Source organism: Paroedura picta, chromosome 1 (genome assembly GCF_049243985.1).
Source record: "Paroedura picta isolate Pp20150507F chromosome 1, Ppicta_v3.0, whole genome shotgun sequence".
NCBI lineage: Eukaryota > Metazoa > Chordata > Lepidosauria > Squamata > Gekkonidae > Paroedura > Paroedura picta.
Genome location: NC_135369.1, coordinates 173,211,085 through 173,232,037, shown reverse-complemented (window position 1 = coordinate 173,232,037; position 20,953 = coordinate 173,211,085). Strand labels below are relative to the sequence as shown.

The 20,953-nt window shown below is 44.7% G+C and overlaps 1 protein-coding gene across 1 annotated transcript; it reads right to left on the bottom strand.

Moving 5' to 3' along the window:
* Positions 1-781: 781 nt before the first annotated feature.
* Positions 782-20,135, bottom strand: SERPINE3 (serpin family E member 3). Its single transcript, XM_077312005.1, has 10 exons — positions 20,047-20,135; positions 19,572-19,897; positions 17,124-17,421; positions 15,764-15,988; positions 14,212-14,409; positions 10,019-10,217; positions 7,654-7,754; positions 6,919-7,005; positions 3,546-3,629; positions 782-970 (listed from the first exon to the last, which is right to left on the bottom strand). The coding sequence occupies exons 3-10, from the start codon at positions 17,401-17,403 to the stop codon at positions 927-929; spliced, it is 1,218 nt and encodes a 405-aa protein (XP_077168120.1). The 5' UTR covers positions 17,404-17,421; positions 19,572-19,897; positions 20,047-20,135; the 3' UTR covers positions 782-926.
* Between the last annotated feature and the right edge of the window lie 818 nt (positions 20,136-20,953).

Below are 20,953 nucleotides of genomic sequence, written 5' to 3'. Positions count from 1 at the left end.
ATGGGGTAAGACCTTACAAGAACAGCCTAACATCTTTCCTCACATTCTTTATTAATTATCCTGCCTCCCATTTTACTAGCTCATCCTTTAGAACAGGGGTAGTCAAACTGCGGCCCTCCAGATGTCCATGAACTACAATTCCCAGAAGCCCCTGCCAGCATTCGCTGGCAGGGGCTTCTGGGAATTGTAGTCCATGGACATCTGGAGGGCTGCAGTTTGACTACCCCTGCTTTAGAACTTTGTCAGAAAAACTGATTGATAAGGGACTGTAGCCTAACCTTACATGAGCTTGGGGGCTTGTTTAAGAAGGGACGGGGGAATGGAAGCTGACAGGCACACTACAATTTCCTCAGCAGCCTTTAAAGGGTGCCATGTGGGAAAAGCCACAGACAAAGCAATCTTTTCCCCCACCTCAATTTGTTTATCTAGAAATGGTTAACTCTAGAAAATGTTTTATGCAGTTCCCCAAACTAAGACCTTGAGAGCCAGCTTGGTGGGAGAGCCAGCTTGATGTAGTGGTTAAGAGCAGCGGCCTCTAAACGAGAGAACCGGGTTTGATTTTCTGCTCCTCCACACACCGCTAGCTGGATGACCTTGGGCCAGTCACCGTTCTCTCAGAGCTCTCTCAGCCTCACTTTCCTCACAGGGTGTCTGTTGTGGGGAGAGGGAGGGCAGGCGATTGTAAGCCGCTTTGAGATGCCCTCGGGTAGTTAAAAAAGAAGCTCTTCTTTTCCCCGAAGACTGTACCTGATGTAAAAAAAACAAGTACTATGCAACTGGGTGAGGGGGAAACCAGCTTTTATTGACAGTCTCAGGTTACTTCCTCATGGACATTCACAACACCTAAAAGTTTACATTTTTAATCTTCGTGGTGTGTTTTGACTCCGAGAATCCGGATTGTGGGGGAAAGCTTGGCTCTGACAAGCTTATTCTGTGGGATTTGTAAGTCTTCCTATGAAGAGAACGGAACCTATAAAGAAAACAGAGTATTAAATTGGCACTTGTTATGGATGCGCTTAAACTACTTTAACAGCTCCCTATTTAATTGTTATTATAAAACAGAATAAATGTCTTATGGGTGGATCACCGTGGTGAAGTCACATTTGGCCTTCAGCAGCACTTAGAAGTTGGGAGCTAAAGAACTAAGGTTTTCATAATTCAATTGTGAGAACATTGTAATTTAAGTATTAGATGGCTGACAGAAATCAGAGACACTCAAGTAAGACTAGGGACAATTTTAAGGGCTAAAACCCTGGTTGAGAATGCCAGTAGCTCTAGGTGTTACTAGAATCAAATCTCGCTACAATACCTTTAACCACCTCTTTTAAAAAACCCTCCTACCTGCAACAATCCCTTCCCCTTTTCTAAAGGGCAGGCAACTCTCTTCTGTTATGCCAACTGTTGCTAGGGCCCAAACCCTTGAAATCACAACAAATTTAGAGCAGGGGTAGTCAAACTGCGGCCCTCCAGATGTCCATGGACTAAAATTCCCAGAAGCCCCTGCCAGCATTTGCTGGCAGGGGCTTCTGGGAATTATGGTCCATGGACATCTGGAGGGCCGCAGTTTGACTACCCCTGATTTAGAGAGTCATTGACTAGCGCAGTAGTCCCCAACCTTTTTATCACCAGGGACTGGTTAACGCTTGAAAATTTTACTGAGGCCCAGGGAGATGGTAGTCTTTTGCCGAGGGACGTCGCCACCGCTGCTTGAGCCCCTGCTCCGCTTGCTTTCCTGCCGGTGCCCCTGACTTTCCGCCGCCTGCTAGGGGGGCACTGCTAGCAGCAGCTGCACAGTGCCACACTGAGGGGGAGCCCCAGCCATGGCGGCCACTGGAGAGCACCAAAGGTGAGCCGGCGGCAGAGTGGCAGGGCAGCCCCCGAGGCAGCAGCCAGGGAGGAGGACGAGGAGGAGCCGTGGCCCGGTACCAACTGATCTACGGACCGGTACCAGTCCCTGGACCGTGGGTTGGGGACCACTGGACTAGCTGAAGTCCTGCAATTGAACTATTTACCTTTCAGACACAAAAGACAGCTCATGCGATAGTGTCCTGCCCAGGAAATACCAGGTTTTTTACAATCAATCAAACTTTATTACAGTCGTTCAGACCAAGTTATATGAAGTCAATACATAAAAGACCAAAAGAATATCGTCATTTAATTTAATACAATTTAAAACAGATCATAAAATAGAACTTAAAATTATGCTACTATAGAGCAGTGGTCCCCAACCTTTCCGAGGCTGGGGACCGGCAGGGCATCGGGCCGCGCCCCCGCGGACCGCGCGCCACGCCCGCGGATCGGGCCGCACCCGAGCCGCGCCCACGGGCCGCGCCCACGCCGCGCCCGCGGATCGGGCCGCACCCGAGCCGCGCCCGCGAGCCACGCCCACGCCGCGCCCGGGCCGCACCCGAGCCGCGCCCACGCCGCGCCCGCGGGCCGCGCCCACGAGCCGCGCCCGCGGATCGGGCCGAGCGGGCGTGGCCCGCACGGGCGCGGCCCGGCCCTGATTCCCTCTCCCCGCCTCCCGCAGTAAGTAGCTTCCCGGGCCGCAAGCTTGCGGCCTGGGAAGTTTTTTACTGCTGGGGGGGGGGGCGGGGAGAGGGAGCCGCGGCCCGGTGCCATGGCCTTTGCGGCCCGGCACCGGGCCGCGGCCCGCAGGTTGGGGACCACTGCTATAGAGCATCGGATTTTTATGGCAGCGGCACAAAACTTAGCCAGGTTTTTTTACATATTTAAAATAAAGGAGATTTCGTTTGTGGAAAGAATGGGTTGTCAGTGGACTATGCATAAATATAGGCTGTCGTGTGAAAACATGGAAAAACAGTACACACCAGTCAGGTGTCTGAGATGTGGGAAACTTCATCAAGCATCTCTGAAATAAGCCAGATCTCGTGCTGAAAATTTTTTTCACAGTCAGAATAGTTCAGCAGTGGAATAGGCTGCCTAAGGAGGTGGTGAGCTCCCCCTCACTGGCAGCCTTCAAGCAAAGGTTGGATACACACTTTTCTTGGATGCTTTAGGATGCTTAGGGCTGATCCTGCGTTGAGCAGGGGGTGGGACTAGATGGCCTGTATGGCCCCTTCCAACTCTATGATTCTATGAAGCCACGGAATCAGAAGCTACCCAACTGCTTCTCTGTGTCCTGTTAGTATTTGTACAAAAATTTGCCAGTGCTATAATAAAGTTCTATGGCAACTCCTATACAACAGGTTGGCCAAGAAGACACAAATCTTAAATATCTTAAAATGTAATGTGACTTTTCTCATGCACCTTTTAAAGTGCAAGGCGTCAAACAGCTCTACCAAGTTTAGAAGATGAAGAGGAGCACCCTTCGAGCCGGTGCATTATTAGCCTGCTACATTAAATAAAAAGCAGAGAGAAGGATGTACCTCAGTATATTACAAAAATCTGAGAAAACTGGAGCATCACAGACAAAGCGTTCTTTTATGGATCTTCAAGCTAAGCAGTACACCATGAGTTAAATAAGTGAATGGTATTTTTTCTATCTTTCTCCTAACTTCTATGGAAAAGTGGCTTGTGCTTACCTGTACTGGCTTGCCTGAGGAGAAAATTAAAAGGTCTGTCAGCTTTGAAGACAGGAGCACGGGATCGTTTTAGCAGCACCATAGCTGTGGTATAAAACATTAGTCCATTATTTCCCTTCGTCCAGCCCTATAAAGCCAATCTAGCATGTCTACCAATTTGTGTCCTAATGGCAAGAAGGATGTTTTACCTTATTAAAGCCTCTCTGGATAAATTATTTTGCATCTGTTTGATAGATCTTTGTACACTTGCTATCCTGAGAACATTTTCCTGGGAGTATGTCCATTAAACTTGAGTAGGATTCTGAATGCTCCTTTTTAAGTGTTAAAGTAAAAGGTAAAAGTATCCCCTGTGCAAGCACCGAGTCATGTCTGACCCTTGGGGTGACGCCCTCTAGCGTTTTCTTGGCAGACTCAATACGGGGTGGTTTGCCAGTGCCTTCCCCAGTCATTACCGTTTACCCCCCAGCAAGCTGGGTACTCATTTTACCGACCTCGGAAGGATGGAAGGCTGAGTCAACCTTGAGCTGGCTGCTGGGATCGAACTCCCAGCCTCATGGGCAGAGCTTTCAGACTGCATGTCTGCTGCCTTACCACTCTGCGCCACAAGAGGCTCTTTTTAAGTGTTACACCCTGCCAACTATTTGCCCAATGACAGAACATCCTAATTAGCAACTTGATTAAGGGATAAGGTAAATTTGGGTGTCCAAGCTCTGCTTTTTGTAGTAGATTTAGAATCTCATTGCACGTTGGGGAAGAGGTCTATGAATGGATTGTCTGACATTTAATTTAATTTAATTTAATTATTTATTTTATATACCACCCTCGCCCTGAGGCTCAGGGCGATTTACATAAAACATAAGAACCATGTTAAGGAGGAGCCACGGAGACCCAATCCGAATTGGTGAAGCAATAAGTAGAGGCAGATGTTGGCCGTGGTAGCTCTGCTCACATAGACCGTTTATGCACTGGGCACTTTACTGCCCCAGCTTTCGTGCAGTTACACAAATAGGGGGCAGATGAGGTGCACTGGGCCAAATGCTCCCCTGTGTGGCTGCAGGAAGAGGTGGGGCCACCTGCCACGACTAAAACTCCAGCCTGCAACCCAGCATGAAACCTCCAGTGCATAAACAGTCATACACACACAACTGTTGTGTGTGCATTCTGGTTAAAATCAGAGTGCCCATTTATCTTCCTAAGACAATAGGAGGCATCTCCAGAGAGCATCTACACCAGAACTTTTGTTAATGGACAATCGGACAGGTTCAAAATATTGTTTGTGCAGCTCAGAAATGCATTAGTGTTCTGCATTAGTGCCACACCTTCTGAAAATTGTCTCCCCATCTATGTTGGCCTTTGAAAGTCAAGGAACGTGACTCCATGTGCTTGCAACACAAGGAAAATACACATGTATGCTGCAGCGTTTTAATGGCTTCATTTAATCGCTTCCTGAGCTTCCTGAAGAATTGGCATCTACTGTACGTTAAAGTAAATGAATGCATAGCATGTGCTACATGTGCAAGTTACAATCATATATTAGAAACTGACTTAGCAGAGCTCGTTTTTATAGGCATTTCACCACTGAGTTATACTAACACTAATCAGAATTGTAGGAAGAAATGCCCAAGGGAAACAAAGATTGGCTTAGGGCAAATCCACATTACCCCACAATCTCTCGAACTGCTGGCAGAGTATCTACCAGGACCCATTCTGCACACAATGGTTAATGCACTTTCAATGCACTTTCGAAGTAGATTTTCCTTTTCTGCACAGGAAAATCCAGCTGCAAAATCACATTGAAAGTGCATTATCCCACAGGAGCGGAATGAGCCAAGGGCAGAGTCTGCACTTACTTTCTTTATTCCATTGTCAATCCTGTTGAATTCAGATCGCTTTGAACTCAGGTCTTCCTCTCCCCCCTCCTCCCCATTGAAACAGGAAAGTCTTCTGCACGTGGTTAGGGAGGCTCAGAAGGTGGGGGGGGGGCTCTTTCTTTTTTTTCTTGAAGCCTCTTTCTTTCTTTTCTTGGAGGGGAGGGGCAGAAGAAAAAAGGCAGAGGAGGGAGGAAAAATCCAGGACCAACAGAAGTTGAGAGAAGTTAGGGGCTTCTCCTTTAAGGCAACCGTGTCACATGACCAGGTGTGGCCTATCAGAGGTTCTCTACCACGGAGCTTTCTTTATTCAGGATTTTCAGCACTCCAAGATATTGCAACCTAAGGGTAGGGTCACTCCGGATCAATCCTTCTTGCTGCAGAAGGAAAATTAAAATCACCCCAAATCCAAATGGAAATCGCATTCTGTGTAGAGAGCAGGGACTGAATCAATCTGGGGCTGGAATAAAAGCTCCGTGCAGTTTACACCCAGGTCCCAGTTAACAAGGATTGTGTGGCAGAGGCTATAATAGACCTCTCCTTGAGCCACTGGAGAGCCACTCACTGCTGACCTTAATAGAACAATGGCCTGACACAAAGGAAGCTTTTTAGAACTAAGACTGCAATTGTATATACTTCAAAGTAATCCACATAGTTCAGTGGGTTTCCTTGGAAGTAAACTGTGCTGTGATAACTTGAACTTTGGATCGGTGCAACCCCTCCCTTGGTTTCAGGGTACCAAACTCCCACCAGGGCACAGAGGTCTCCCAGAGCCACAGTTAATCTCCTTGTAAAAGAGATCACATTCCCTGGAGGAAACAGCATTTCCAAAAGGTGGAAACAGAAGTCCTAAAATGACATCACACCCTCCATCCAGGCACCACCCCTAATTTTCCAGGTGTTTCCTAAATCAGATATATTTATTATTTATTTTTAAATTTGTAACCTGCCTCTCACGACAATGTCACCTTGAGGCAGCTTGCAGGATAAAGCCATAAAACAGTATATCCCATAAAATCCAAAAAAACAACAATTACATTGATCACAATATCCCACAATTATAATGTAATCTCCCCAACCCAACTCCGCTGATTCCAACCAAGAACCAATGTCCTGATCTTAATTATAAACCAGGGGTGCTCAGATAGGGTGGGACCGTCCAGATCAAAACTCCAGTCAACCTCCCCCGGCCTCAACCAAATGCCTGGTGGAAGAGCTCCATCTTGCAGGCCCTGCAGAAACTAGATAGCTCCGTCAGGGCCCTTAGCTCTGCCGGGAGCTCATTCTACCAGATTGGGGCCAAGCCCCAAAAGGCCCTGGTCCTGGTCAAAGTTGGCAATCCTATCTTTTGATTTACAAGTGTTGAATGTATAATTCCTAGAGTAAACTTGACTAAACTGTCTGCCTTGATGAATTAAGGCTATGGGACTGAAGACTGATTGTTTTGTGAATGAAAACAAAATTAAGTACATAATAAACATGCTTGTTAAATATGTTTGTTTTACCTGTAGCTCCTGAGGCCTTGGTGCCATCTTCTGTCACTTCAATCTTCGCTTTGTGGATGGCTTCTGAGATAAACAGGCTTCCCTGTTCTAGGAAATAAAACCACAAATCACATTTGCCCTCGAAATGCGAAAACAACTTTGATTAGTAAAGAAGAAATATGTTTAGAGAGATGTGAAGCAGGTCAGATATATTTTAGACCAAACTGCGGCCCTCCAGATGTCCATGGACTACAATTCCCATGAGCCCCTGCCAGTGGCAATCAGCAGTTCCCTGGGTATGCAAGGAAGGGCCACAAGAGACAAACACTGGCTCTTCCCTTTCTGTCCACCCACTCACAATCTGCCTAAGTTCATAAAATGAGCATTTCTGTCAGATGACTATCTAGCCTCTGCTTAAAAACTTCCAAAGAAGGAGAACCCACCACCTCCTGAGGAAGCCTGTTCCACTGAGGAACCGCTTTAACTGTCAGGAACTTCTTCCGGATGTTTAGCCAAAACTTCTTTTGAATTAATTTCAACCCATTGGTTCAGGTCTGACCCTCTGGGGCAACGGAAAATAACTCTGTTCCATCTTCTATATGACAGCCCTTCAACTATTTGAAGATGGTTCTCATATCACCTCTTAGTCATCTTCTCTCCAGGCTAAACAGACCGAGCTCCCTCAACTTCTCACATGACAAATGTAAAACGACCTGATAGACTGATAAAGTACCTTAGACAAAGGATTAGACTTACCTGAAATGCCCGTAAAATCTGCGAGAGTTGGATCAAACATATCTATCATTCCTAATGCAGGCAAAACCATTTTTAGGTCCAGGTGGTTTTGAATTCTGAACCTGAAAAGAGAGTAGGTGGAAATTTATAGATACCAATTTCCCCTATTTGGGTTTACTCTTCATTGTAACCCTGCTGCTTGCGCAAATAAAACTGTGATTTTATAAGCTTAGAGAAAAATCTTCTGTATACTTGGCGTCTTTAAAGGACCTGTTTTTATTGTTATTATTGTTACTACCACTGTGCCTGTTACATCCGGATAATCTATTTAATTCTTTTTCAGTCTCCAATACCCACTTCTTGCAAACTCCTCTTTTCACAAGACAGGCCATGTCATCTCCTTAAATCAGCAGTTCTCAACCTGGGAGTTGTGACCCCCCAGGGGGGTCGACTGACCCTTTCAGGGGGGTTGCCGAGGCTGTCATCCTCTCCATCCTCGCTGTCATCCTCGCCACCGTGGTGGCGGTGGCCTCGGCAACCTAAAGGGGAAGGTTGAGAATCGCAGTGGTGGCAGCGACAACCCAAAGGGGGGGGGGGGGTCATAGGGTTGCTTGGCGATCATGGAAGGCCGAGACGAACAGTGGCGTGGAGGGGAGGGGCACTGGCACCAGTGGTGCCAGCGGGCATGCTGACGCCACTCCTCCTCTCCGTGACACTGGCCATCTCGGCCTTCCATGATCGCCAGGCAACTCTACGACCCCTTTTGGGTTGTTGCCGGCGGCGTTCTCAACCTTCCCCTTTGGGTTGTCACGGCGACAGGAACGTTGAGAACCGCTGCCTTAAATCCTTATGTCTTCCATTATGTTTTATTCCTTACTCTTCCCATGAGTATTACAGACTAGTCTTAAAGAGCGAACTGTTAAGGAGAATCATGCCCTTCTTGGGCTACTGAGGTTAATAAGCTGAGAAGGGTGTAACTCTGCGATTCACTGACAGACTCAAAAGAGACAATAACAGAACACCACTAGTGGTTACATATAGCTCTCAACTCAAGACAGTACAGCGCATCATCAGTGACTTACAACCTCTACTGGATAATGACAGTTCTCTTTACCAAGTACTACGAGGAAAACTTTTTCTTGCATACAGACAACCCCCCCAACTCCTCACCCACAACAATGCAGCATCTAATGTGAACATGGACACTGGTAGTAGAGCTTGCAACAAACCCAGATGCCAACTTTGCTGCCACATACACTTTAGTGACACAATCACTGGACCTAACAATACCACCTACTCCATCAAAGATAGTTGCCAGCACAGCTTGTCACTTGCAGAGATGTTTCCACGCTTGGATGGAGATGGATGGGGCCAGCAAGAACTGGGGGAAAAGTGCCTGCCATTAATTACTGCCTTGGACAGTTTTATTTCTTCTGTGTTTTTGTGAACTACAACTGAACTCTAAAAGACTGTTTTGGCAAAGAATGATCATATGGCTTAATTGGGATATTGTGACACAGTTTACTAATTTGCCGTAATTTGCTTTTGCCTTGTATCTCCACAGTTATGATGGTGGTTCATTTAGTCTTAGGAAGAGTGCTTGCACTCAAATGCTCATGCCTTGAATAAATCTTTGTCAGTCTTAAAGGTGCTACTGGACTCTATTTTTGTTAGATTCAAATTTTTGTTAGATTCAAAGAGTAGATTCAAGTGGGTTGTTCTGAAGTAGCACAACAAAATCCAGTAGCACCTTTAAGACCAACAAAATTTATTCAAGGCATGAGCTTTTGAGTGCAAACAGTCTTCCTCTATTTTTGTTGTGCTATTTCAGACCAACACGGCAACCCACTTGAATCTAATCTTGTTACAATTAAGGTGAGACTTATCTAGCAGGTGACTTTTGTCTATTGCTCTCTATGCCTCACCTAGCCAGTCAGGGATCTCTGCAAATTTTCAGTGCTGTTTCTCAGAATCTGCTAATATTTCCACATTCAAATTTCTAGACCTTTTTCTAGCCTAAAGTTATAATTTTGCAAGTCTGGTGAATTGACCTTGGGAAAGGCTTAGGGGTCAGAGGCTGTGTCCTTTTTCATCCTACCTTCAAGAAAAGCCCCTTTCCCCCTTATAATATTTCCTTTGCTCTCTAGTACAGGGGTAGTCAACCTGTGGTCCTCCAGATGTTCATGGACTACATTTCCCATGAGCCCCATGCCAGCAAACGCTGACAGGGGCTCATGGGAATTGTAGTCCATGAACATCTGGAGGACCACAGATTGACTACCCCTGCGACTCAAACATTTAGCATCTGGCGTGCAACCTCTCATTCCTCCCTCCACATCAATGGCTCAGTCAGAAGAAGCCATGCAAATATATGCACATCTTTTACCTTGGGAGAAATATATCCATCTTTGTTCTCCTCAAGTTGTTGGACCACACTGAGAAGGCTTTGGCTGTGAGGTGTCTCTCAGTCTGGGCCAGTGATGCTCTCTTGTCAGAGGGAAGGATCACAAACATGCTGACATCCTCCCCCAAATAGGGCAATTCCACCACACTGATCCATTCCAGATGGTCGGTCAGGAACTCCCCTGACATTCAGAAAACAGACCGAGTGGTTAGTAGTCCTCAAGCAAAGGAGCAGCTACACAAGCAGCTAGTAAGCTTTGCTTTTATGGAAGGAGATACAGAAAAATGTACTTCCAGATGATGGATTTTGTCATACATTGGGTGGTAAAATAAATCAAATTCACAAAAAGAAATAGCACATGTGATCGGAAGTAATCTTTAGATACCATCTTTAGTCACAGGGGGAGGACCAAAAGGAATCAGCCATGAAAATCATAATATATGATGCACTTTTACTTACATTATATGCTCAAAATGTTTATGACCACATTATGATTTTTATCATAGTGATTCTGCATAGATATATCATAAGAATGCTGGCAAAAGATTTTGGAGAGTACAATGCAGCAAGACATCAAAACAAGAACCTGTGTTGGCTCTGAACATCAATATAAAATAAAGAGCATGCAGAGAAACTTGTGCAGAATGTCTTCTTTCTTTTATCCTGATAAACCTTGTAAAAGATAGTTTATGGAGTGGGTCTGTTTCAAATTCTTTTTCATAACCACAGGTGCATGCTGTGGTAAGTAAAACTCCTAAGGTCACGTATCGTGGTAAAGATTCCTTTTGTGGAACAAGCCATAACATTAGACCTTGGTTGAGTCTGCACTGGAGTTTTTATCTTCTTTGAGCCCGAATAAACCCTTCCCTTCTACACTTTATTCAATTTACATTTTGATTTGGGGCGTTTTAAATTTTCGCTCTGCAACATCCATGATAGAGTCTGCAGTGACACTATCTTTTCTCTGTGATATGCAGGAGTGGATATAACTTGCTACATCCTTTCTTCTGTGATATCCAGGAGTGGATATAACTCGCTACATCCGAGAAGAGCACTCTGAGAGCCCCAGTATTACAAGTGTAGATGTCGGAGTTTTGCTGGATTAACTTCCTTCCCCTTCTCCACGCCTTCAACGTTGATGTATTGTAGTAGTCTGTTGGTGATTGGTCAGGGTATCAGTTCAAAGACTGCAGGAGAACTGGGGTTCCCGGGTTCCCTCACAATTGTTGCCCTCATTTTTAGGATAGTTCTTACATGACTGTATTCCAAAATCCCACTCCTCTATGAGCAGAGATTTGCCTTTTGGAATTTCTTCTCTCTCCACCCCCGCCATTCTCTCCCAATGCTGATGTTCCACACACCCCCTCGTGCAGGTAGAAGAAAAAGAAAAATTAAAAAGCAGCTTCGTTCTCCACTTGCCCCGGCTTGCTCTGGCTGAGTCAGGAGACAAAAGGCAGGAAATAAACACTCTCTAGCCTTGTACTCCTTCAATGCTGGCTAGAGCTTCATGCGACCACTGCTCCTACCCATTCCCTATCAAGCGGGAGGGAGACAGAAGACTGGCAAATTGGGACAAAAAACACTGCAGAAGGCAGTGGGACCTGTTTCCGGTCAGGAAAAAGGAAGGCTGCAGATCTGTTGGAAGATCCGGCTTCAAATTTATTTGAATTCGGCAGGATTGAGAATGGGGGGGGGGGGGAATGTGAGTGCAGAAAACACTCTTGTCTGAAGAAGAATCCAAAACAGAGACCCACTTTGGAAAGTCTGTCTTTTACAAGGTTTATCAGAATAAAAGAAAGGAGGCATTCTGCACAAGTTTCTCAGCATTGATGTTTAGAGCCAACCAGATTCTTGTTTTGGTTACTCATAAGAACCCCAGCCATATCTTTTATTACTGCAGATTTAAGCCCATATTCTGATGCTATACTTTTTTCACATGATGCACATTTTTTCACATGGATGGTTTTTCGGGTCACGTAAAAACTGAAGTAAAGACATGGGTACTTTATGACATTAAACATAAATGTTTAAATAAACCTTGGGCCTTGGGGTTTCAATAATACTGACAAGATTTGTTTTTAAATCATAAATGTGTACATCTAAGTACCACATATAGATTAGTTGGAATTAATGTTCAGAGATCAGCTTCCTTCCTGCTTTGAAAAAGAACAGCACGAGATGTTCAAGGAAATATGAGGAATTTGGGGGAGCCCAAAATATTCCCTGAAGACTTACCTTGCTTGCACTTTTACCTGCCTCTTCGCAACCTTTCTTGGCTGCACTGGCAACTGTTTTGCTAATGGACAGCATGATCCCAACCTCCTGCCAGTAGGTGACCACATCTCTCTACCCAGCTAATCAGATTTGGCAATGAAAATGTTATGAAACCAATTCAAAACAAGGACAATCCTTTTCTTTCAACTCAAAATGAGTGTTGGGAAGGGCTGCCGTTCTGTTAACATTTCTGCCTCTGCTTTCTCACACTACTGAAGGAGCGATGTTCACAATGGGTGAAATTGTCCACTGAAAGAAGCCCTGTTTTCTTTTGACTCAGTCTTGAGTCTGAAATAATAAACGTATTAATTGCTGACCTTCAACTTGGTACTTTCATTGGCATTCATGTTAACTGTTGGAGCTCCCTGAGTTCTGCAGGGCTTGCAAGTCAAAGCTCTTCCACCAGGCTTTTGAATGAGGCCGGGTTGAATATTGGGCTAAAAGATTGGGTTCTCCCCTGCCCTAGTGGCATTGGGATCCCCCCTGGGGCCATCCATCGCCCTAGCTTTATATCTCTTACACTGCCTGGAATTGGTGAACAAGGACCATGGGTCTAGTAGGAACTGTTATGCCTGCCATCTTTGTCATTTTAAGACTGTGGTGATTGTATTGTATTTATCGGCGAGATAGTCATCTTGCCATTCTATGTTTTTATTCTGTTGTGAACCGCCATGAGCTAGCTGGTCCAGGAGTTGACGGTAAAGAAATTTAATAATAAATAAATTACTGTAGTTATTCGTCTGTTTGTTGATGTATATGCCTGCCTTTCTCCCAGACAACTGAGACTCAAGGTAAGTAGCACGTTAAAAACCATGTGAAACACAGAAAGTTTAAAACACTGAACTATTAGAACTGCAAGCATAAACCTTATAAATGAGACTCATGAGAGATTCCCCAGTCTCTCAACACACAGAGAGAGTTTAACCCTTCAACTTCCATTTGGTTTTGCTATTCAATTTTTATATCCATTGATAAAGTACTCTATTGATTTTCACTGTTTTAGCAGTTTTCTTTGAAGATACAGATGAGTAGGATTCAGGTGAAGCAGAACAAAATTTGAGTCTTTTAAGACCAACGAAGGTTTATTCATTTGTTTCTTTTGTAGGCATGAACATGAAAGTTCATACTTTGAATAAAACTTGGTTGGTCTTAAAGTTGCCACCGGACTCAAATGTTGTTATCGGTTTTCTGATATACTGACCCCATCTAAGCATTTTGTAGCACCAGCCACTCTACTTCACCCTCCTTTGAGTCTTCCAGCAGTTACTGAGTCTGCCTTTAAATGTCTTCTATATATAATGTTTCTTTTGACCTTTGAAAACGTTATTATTTGGCCTGGCTTTTATCGTATCCAGCTTTGAGGCCATTGATCATCACCACTAAGGGATGGGCGGCATCATTTCCTAGACATCATTTAAAAAGCCTTTTGCTTTTAAGCAGCCTCAATGTCTTTTTAATGTGCTGGTTTCATTACAATTCCATTATAGTGCAACTGAAGGTTTCACGTTGTTGGTCCAGAGGTCTGGTCAAAGAGCCTGACTTTCATCCATGCATGTTAGGGGAAAGGGGTCCTGTCCCTTTACTACCCTTGAGCCTTAGGGGAAGGCAGTATATAAATGTAATAATTAAATACCCAACATGCCTAGTGAAACTTGTTGTGTCTCACAGACCATTTACGCACTGGGAACTTCACTCCCTCACCTCCCGTGCAGGAGCACAAATCAGGGGCGGATGAGGTACACCAGGCCAAATAAGGTGCAGGAAGAGGTGGGGCAACCTGCCACGACTAAAACGCCAGCCTGCAACCCAGCATGTAACCTCCAGTGCATGAACGGTCACAGGTGGCATTCTTTGAATGGAGTAATTGCATCCAACTTGATGTAAGCACAATGAGTAATTACCATAATTCACTTCAGCGCTGAGATACATTGTTGGCACTTTCCTGGTGAAACCCTCTGCGGTGGTAAAAGTCAAAGGCTGAGTATCCATAAAGGTGAACTTCCTCTGCCAAGCGCTTTTGAAATTCATGGTGCTCACCAAGGCTATCTGATTGAGGGGGGAACCCGTGGTTTCCAAGGACAGGGAATTTGGTTCTCCATCTACAAAGGAAAGCGAGTACAATAATTAAGTACTGGCAAAGCAAAACTGAATGTAACCCATTTCTCTAGGGCAGTGGTTTGCAACCTTCTTAAAGCCTTTAATACAGTTCCTCTTGTTGTGGTGACCCCCAACCATAAAATCATGCAAGGGTTCTTTCACAGAAATTAAACCAACACTGACCAAAGATGTGAAGATACATTGTTCATGATTGTATTTAAATTGGTTATAAATTGTATATAAATTGGCGGGCACTTTCAGGAAGAGCGGCAACAGTGGTGTGTCCCCCCCCCCCAAGCTGCTTGCCCTGACGCGACCCCTGTGAAAGGGTCATTCAACCCCCAAAGGGGTCCTGACCCCCAGGTTGAGAACCACTGCTCTAGGGTTACCAGCTCTGGTTTGGGAAATTTCTGGAGGCTTAGTGGTGAAGCCTAGGGAGTGCAGGGTTGGCAGAGGGTGGGTAGATGGAGACTCCAGTAGGGTATAACACCACAGAGTTCATCTTCCAAAGCAGCCATTTTCTCCAGGGGACTTGATCTCTTTAGTTTGGAGACAGGAGGAGAGATGAAAAAGGTCAAAGACAGGAAAGAAAGGTAAAGCTGGAGGGTTAACAAGTCTGCAGGTTCTTCAAAAACACTGCTCTTTATTGAATCCAAACAGCAACCAAATACCGAACAAGAACAGTGGGAAAAGCATGAACTTATGTACAATTTACTGGGCCCACAAAGATTGATTGGTTCACAGAGGCCATCATTTAAACTCTGTGATTGGTCCCTTTACAAGCCTTCATTCGCATGGTGGTTTCTATTAGCATCAATCTGTCCACATACATAAGGGTGGAGGAAAAGGAAGGAAGGAAGGAAGGAAGGAAGGAAGGAAGGGAGAGAGAGAGAGAGAGAGAGAGAGAGAGAGAGAGAAAGAAAGAAAGAAAGAAAGAAAGAAAGAAAGAGAGAGAGAGAGAAAGAAAGAGAGAAAGAGAGAAAGAAAGAAAGAACGAAAGAGAGAAAGAGAGAGAAATAAATAAATAAATAGAGAGAGAGAGAGAGAGAGAGAGAGAGAGAGAAAGAAAGAAAGAAAGAAAGAGAAAGAAAGAAAGAGAGAGAGAGAAAGAAAGAAAGAGAGAGAGAAGGAAAAGGAGGAAGAAGCCAAAGTTTGCCAGGGGTGAAACAGAGAAAAGGAGAGCAGAACAGAAGGAAAATGGAGAGGCTGCAAGAACTCACAACTTCTAGTGTCAAACCTGTGCGCCAAATAGCTGCACAAAATGGAGAGGCTGCAAGAACTCACAACTTCTAGTGTCAAACCTGTGCGCCGAATAGCTGTACATTAGGAAGGGCCAGAGGTTGCCACATACTTTACCTCCGGTGTTTGCAGCAATCCATTCATTTATCAGAGCTGCAGTCCGGTCCGGCTCACTGAAGTTCGTGTGTCGCACCGTGTCATTTGCCCAAAGTGCAGCATGTCGAACAAACTGAGGCGAAAGACACATTCCAGTTTGAATAAAGAGGGCACAGGCCAGCTGGGCTACATTCTCTCGGCTTGAGTTGGTCCCGTCTTTATGCAGAGTGGGCACATCTAGATCTGCTGTGGGCAAGCAAAGCCAAACACACCTGCAGTGACTGCTTCCTTCCATGAGAGAAAATATAACACTAAATGCAGTGCCCACATTCAGTTTTCATGCCAGCCTTATGCTTGCCCAAAGGCCATGTCTGAACATGAATCAAGTGGAAATCAGATTACTTACCTGCTACAACCTTCTTAGCCGTTTCCCTCCTACCTTGTTTCATTTCACTTTTTAAAGTTAATGACACTGTCATTAATGAAAAACTCATTGCTGATATTAAAAAGGTGGGGTTTTTTTAGGGGGGGGCTTTTAAAATGCTATAGAAATGTTAATTCCAGGATGTAGCTTTCTAAGACCCAATCCTTAAAGTATTTTTAACATGAGTTCATCACAAGGACTTGCAGCAATATGGTAACTGTGATTCCCAGTGGCAACTGTGTAAAAAAGAACAATGGTCCAATCTTGGTTGGGATGGGGTTCACAGGGAAGGGAAAAGCACCTGCCTTCCCCCTGTGCTGTTTTCGGCAGCTGAAACTGTTGAAACATGCAAGATCTGTAGTGTGCATGATTCAAAAGTATATGAAGAATATCCTACATGGGACGTTGGAGGAACCGTGTATTTAGCATAGTTAGAATAGGAACTTCCTGATATTTTTCGAATAATCTCCTCCAGTTCCCTGTTTGGCTCATTTGGAGACTTCCTGCTCCTTTGATCACACTTCCTCCCTGCTTGCCTCCAGAACAGCCTGAATAAATGCAGAACAACAGCTGGAATGTTAGTTAGGACTCTCTCCTCTTTTTCTATACAACGTTGTTTCTCCTCTAAATAAATCCGTTTTATGCTTTTAAGCAAGTTGATGCACAGCTCTCTTTGCATTTTTAAACTCTGCCAGCAGCAGAAACCAAAGGGGAGTGTTCTGTCTATTGCAAGGTCTTATCATTGTGGTTTTCTAATACGATGCATACGAAATATTGTGAACCACCTGAGCCTGTTCGCAGGGAGGGTGAGGTCTACATAACCAGTTAGTAAATAAATAAGCATCCAGTCAGATGAAGCTTTCTGGAGAACCTGGGAGCCTGAAGGCCATTTTGGGGTGTTTTGGTTGGTCCTAGTGAAAAATATTGCATGACATTTGTTTTCAGCTGGGGCATTACCATGAGGGTTGCTGTATCCCAGGGCGTGCTCCAGTTGTGTAGAAGTATTCCCTTTCGCTCCAAGCTGAAGAAGTCTCAAGGCAAGTGAGATGCTTGCAGGGGAAACCAGCAGGTCAGTTCTGTTCTCCATCTCTGCTAAATGCTGGTAGAGAGTGAAGGCAAACTCCGCTTTCAAGTGCTTTGGGTTCTCATTGTGCTCATAGCTTCCAGCGTTTAAGGAACAAAGCACCAAGAGGAAGCTGGGGGTGGAAATGGACCGCATGAAGGCAGAGGGCTGCATCGCCAAAGGGTGTCACACCTGCAGCCAGCAATGAGGAAGCTCAAGTTACTGACAAAATGGAGAATGCACCATAGCAAACAGTCTGCCAGATCCAGCTTAGAGAGGGAGAGGGCAAAGGTTTTTCCTTACCTAACAGATGTGTCTAGAGACCATGAAGACCAGGAGTAGTCAAACTGCGGCCCTCCAGATGTCCATGGACTACAATTCCCATGAGCCCCTGCCAGCGAATGCTGGCAGGGGCTCATGGGAATTGTAGTCCATGGACATCTGGAGGGCCGCAGTTTGACTACCCCTGGTGAAGACACTTTAAAGTTTAAACAGCTCAAGAAGTTAACTGAGACAGATGCTGTGGCTTGTCATATAAATTGTAAATGCAGTCCTAGCCACTGAGGAAAGATCCCTGAAAATGAAATAAATCCAGAGGTCGTTCTCGGGTGGACCCCAAAGAAGAAAAACAGTTTTGAGAGGGTTTTTTTTTTTGTTAATTAACTTGGTGGCCTCCTCTCACAGGTGTTTCCTGTCTTCTTGCTTATTGCTGACCTGTGGGGCTTCTTTGTATTTGGCTTTACATCCACCTTATGTGTCAGACATAAGTAAAGCTTCTTAGACTGTTCAATTGGTCAGATAGCATTTTATTGATTGAATGACTTCCTTTACAGCCCACTTTCTCACTTGAGACTCGTGCATTACAAAATTAAAACAAAGAGGTGAAATGCATACTGTGCAACGAAATCGCCTACGTTTTCTCATAGACATTAAAACACTGTCCCCTGTTTTAAAAAAAACTTCCTGAACAATGTCATTTTACACATTCTACAGAGCAATAAGAGCATATAATGCAAGGTGTCCAATTTGGGCCATAATGGAAGAGTAAGCAAAAATCTTAAGATGTACATATCTTTTTGATACCGATCGCTAATTGTCAGCAGTGTGTTATAGTTCTTAAACTGGGATTGGGGAGAATGGGGTTCAAATCCCCACTTTGCCAAGGAGCTGACTTAAGGGATCCTTGCCTCATTACTCTCTCTCAGCTTCGCCTATCTTACAGGATTCTTGCAAAGATAAAAGGGGAGGGGGATCACATCTAATTTATTTATTATGGCCATTGACCAGAATATCAAATAACATATACATTAGTAATCATGCTTAAGTGGTATAATAAAATATAAACAAGAGAATAAATCTTCTGATAAAACCATAGCCATTACAATAAAATCCATAGCAATTACAAAAAAATTAGCTGGTTAATACAAAGTCATTAAATAATAACAGAAAAATGATTATATTACTTCCTTCGATGGGAAATAGTAAGTATCCTATCAGATCCAGTTAGGGTCCTCTAATCTTAGTAGCCAACCAGGTATAATTTGGCACCTTTAAGAGTTAGCTCTCAGTTCCCACCTGAGAGTATTTTCATAAGCTTAGTGGTTCTGACTATCAGGGAAGTCTGATCGTCTTGCCAAATTTGAATGTGAATCTTACATTCAAACATCACGTATCCTGTGGACTTTTATGTCCCCTCTTGGCAGAGACATATATGTTCTTGTAAAGAAATCTTTTAAAAACTTCCCTCTACATGTGCTGATTGGAGAACGTTATAACACAATAAAGTAAAAGCTCTCCTATATTCTGAATTGGTAATAATGAAATTGTAAGACATTAATAGTACCTTGTTAAGAGTAGACAGGGAGGGGAATCATTCGTGCCGACCTGGGCTTCTTGGACAGGATGGGATAGAATATAACATAACAAGCATCATGAAAAGAAAGTTGGCTCTTTGTGCTGAATATTTCCCAGGGATATGTTCTTCTAAGACGCAATATGGGATGCCACAGACACAAAACTCAAAAATGGGCTTTAAATCTGCTCTTCTGCTTAGTTGCTCATTGCATCGAACAATTCAGGAATGGGCTGCCTTATCAACAAATTAATGTTAGCTTGCTCTTTTTAAACATTTTAAATTAAATTTGTTAAACCCATGCCCAGTAACAGGAGGTTAAAAGAAATTTTTACAATTTTTAGAACAAAATGTATGCATCAAGGTTTAAAAGCCTTCAGCGGGTTCTTTCTGGATATTGCAAAGGAATACCTGGAGAAACATGCATTTCAGAACTGTCCATATACTTGGGCTCTTCTAGAGAGCAAACGGGCTCCAACCATTTACTTACCTTAAGCCGAGAGGGGTCTTGTTGTGCTGTCCTTCTGCCGTGTCCAGCAGGCACAGGTCGTCCTGTGTTCAGATCCAGGTCTCTCCCCTTCTTTAATATGTAGCGGAGTGGGGTCTTAGTCATAAGACCGCACTGAAAGGGATAGTGGAGGATCATGGTCTCTGTCGGCGATGTCCGTACCACTCTGTCCAAATTCCTGTCGGGCTGTATACGGAGCCAGGCAAAGAGGCACACCGCGTTACCCGGCAAATCCCAGGCAAAGAACAAGAAGGTACTGATGGAGAAGGAGCCAGCAGGTACGGTTCAAGGAGGCGTGTGACTTGCTGCTACGGATAGAAACGATCACCTGCTGGTATCTATTCCCTCCCCCTCTTTGGAACACATTCCTTAGATTTCTCGCTCACAATTGGAAGGAGAATGTGGTGCCCAAGCTGACCAGGCACAGGGTTTCTTTGACATATTTATCTCCACCTACCCCGGAATGGATTATCCTCAGGGATCCTCCAGTTTTTAGTTCATGTGGCAGGAACACAAGGAAACAGGTGATCCACCTGACTGACCACTGCTGGTCTTCGCTTCTGGCTAATGTTTTTTAAAGAGAAGATATAGATGAGAATCCATGTCAGATAGGTGCTAAGCTACCTTGTCAAATGTCTTTATGGGATAGGCTGGGTGGCAGCAAAACAACCATCTCAGGGGGTTAGTAGCTGCATGAAAGAAGAGTTGGTTCTTATATGCCGCTTTTCTCCACCCGAAGGAGTCTTCAAGCGGCTTACATTTGCCTTCCCTTTCCTCTCCCCACAACAGACACCCTGTGAGGGAGGTGAGGCTGAGAGAGCCCTGATATTACTGAAGAAGAAGAAGAGTTGGTTCTTATATGCCTCTTTTCTCTACCCGAAGGAGTCTCAAAGGGGCTTACAGTCACCTTCCCTTTTCTCTCCCCACAACAGACATCCTGTGAGGGAGGTGAGGCTGAGAGAGCCCTGGTATTACCGAAGAAGAAGCATTGGTCCTTATATGATGCTTTTCTCTACCCAAAGGAGTCTCATAGTGGCCTTCCCTTTCCTCTGCCCACAACAGACATCCTGTGAGGCAGGTGAGGCTGAGAGAGCCCCGGTATTACTGAAGAAGAAGCATTGGTCCTTATATGCCGCTTTTTTCTACCCGAAGGAGTCTCAAAGCGGCTTACATTCACCTTCCCTTTCCTCTCCCCACAACAGACACCCTGTGAGGCGGGTGAGGCTGAGAGAGCCCTGATACTCCTGCTCGGTTAGAACAGCTTTATCGGGGCTGTGATGAGCCCAAGGTCACCCAGCTGGCTGCATGTGGGGGAGGAGTGCGGAATCAAACCCGGTTCGCTGGATTAGAAGTCCGCAATCTTA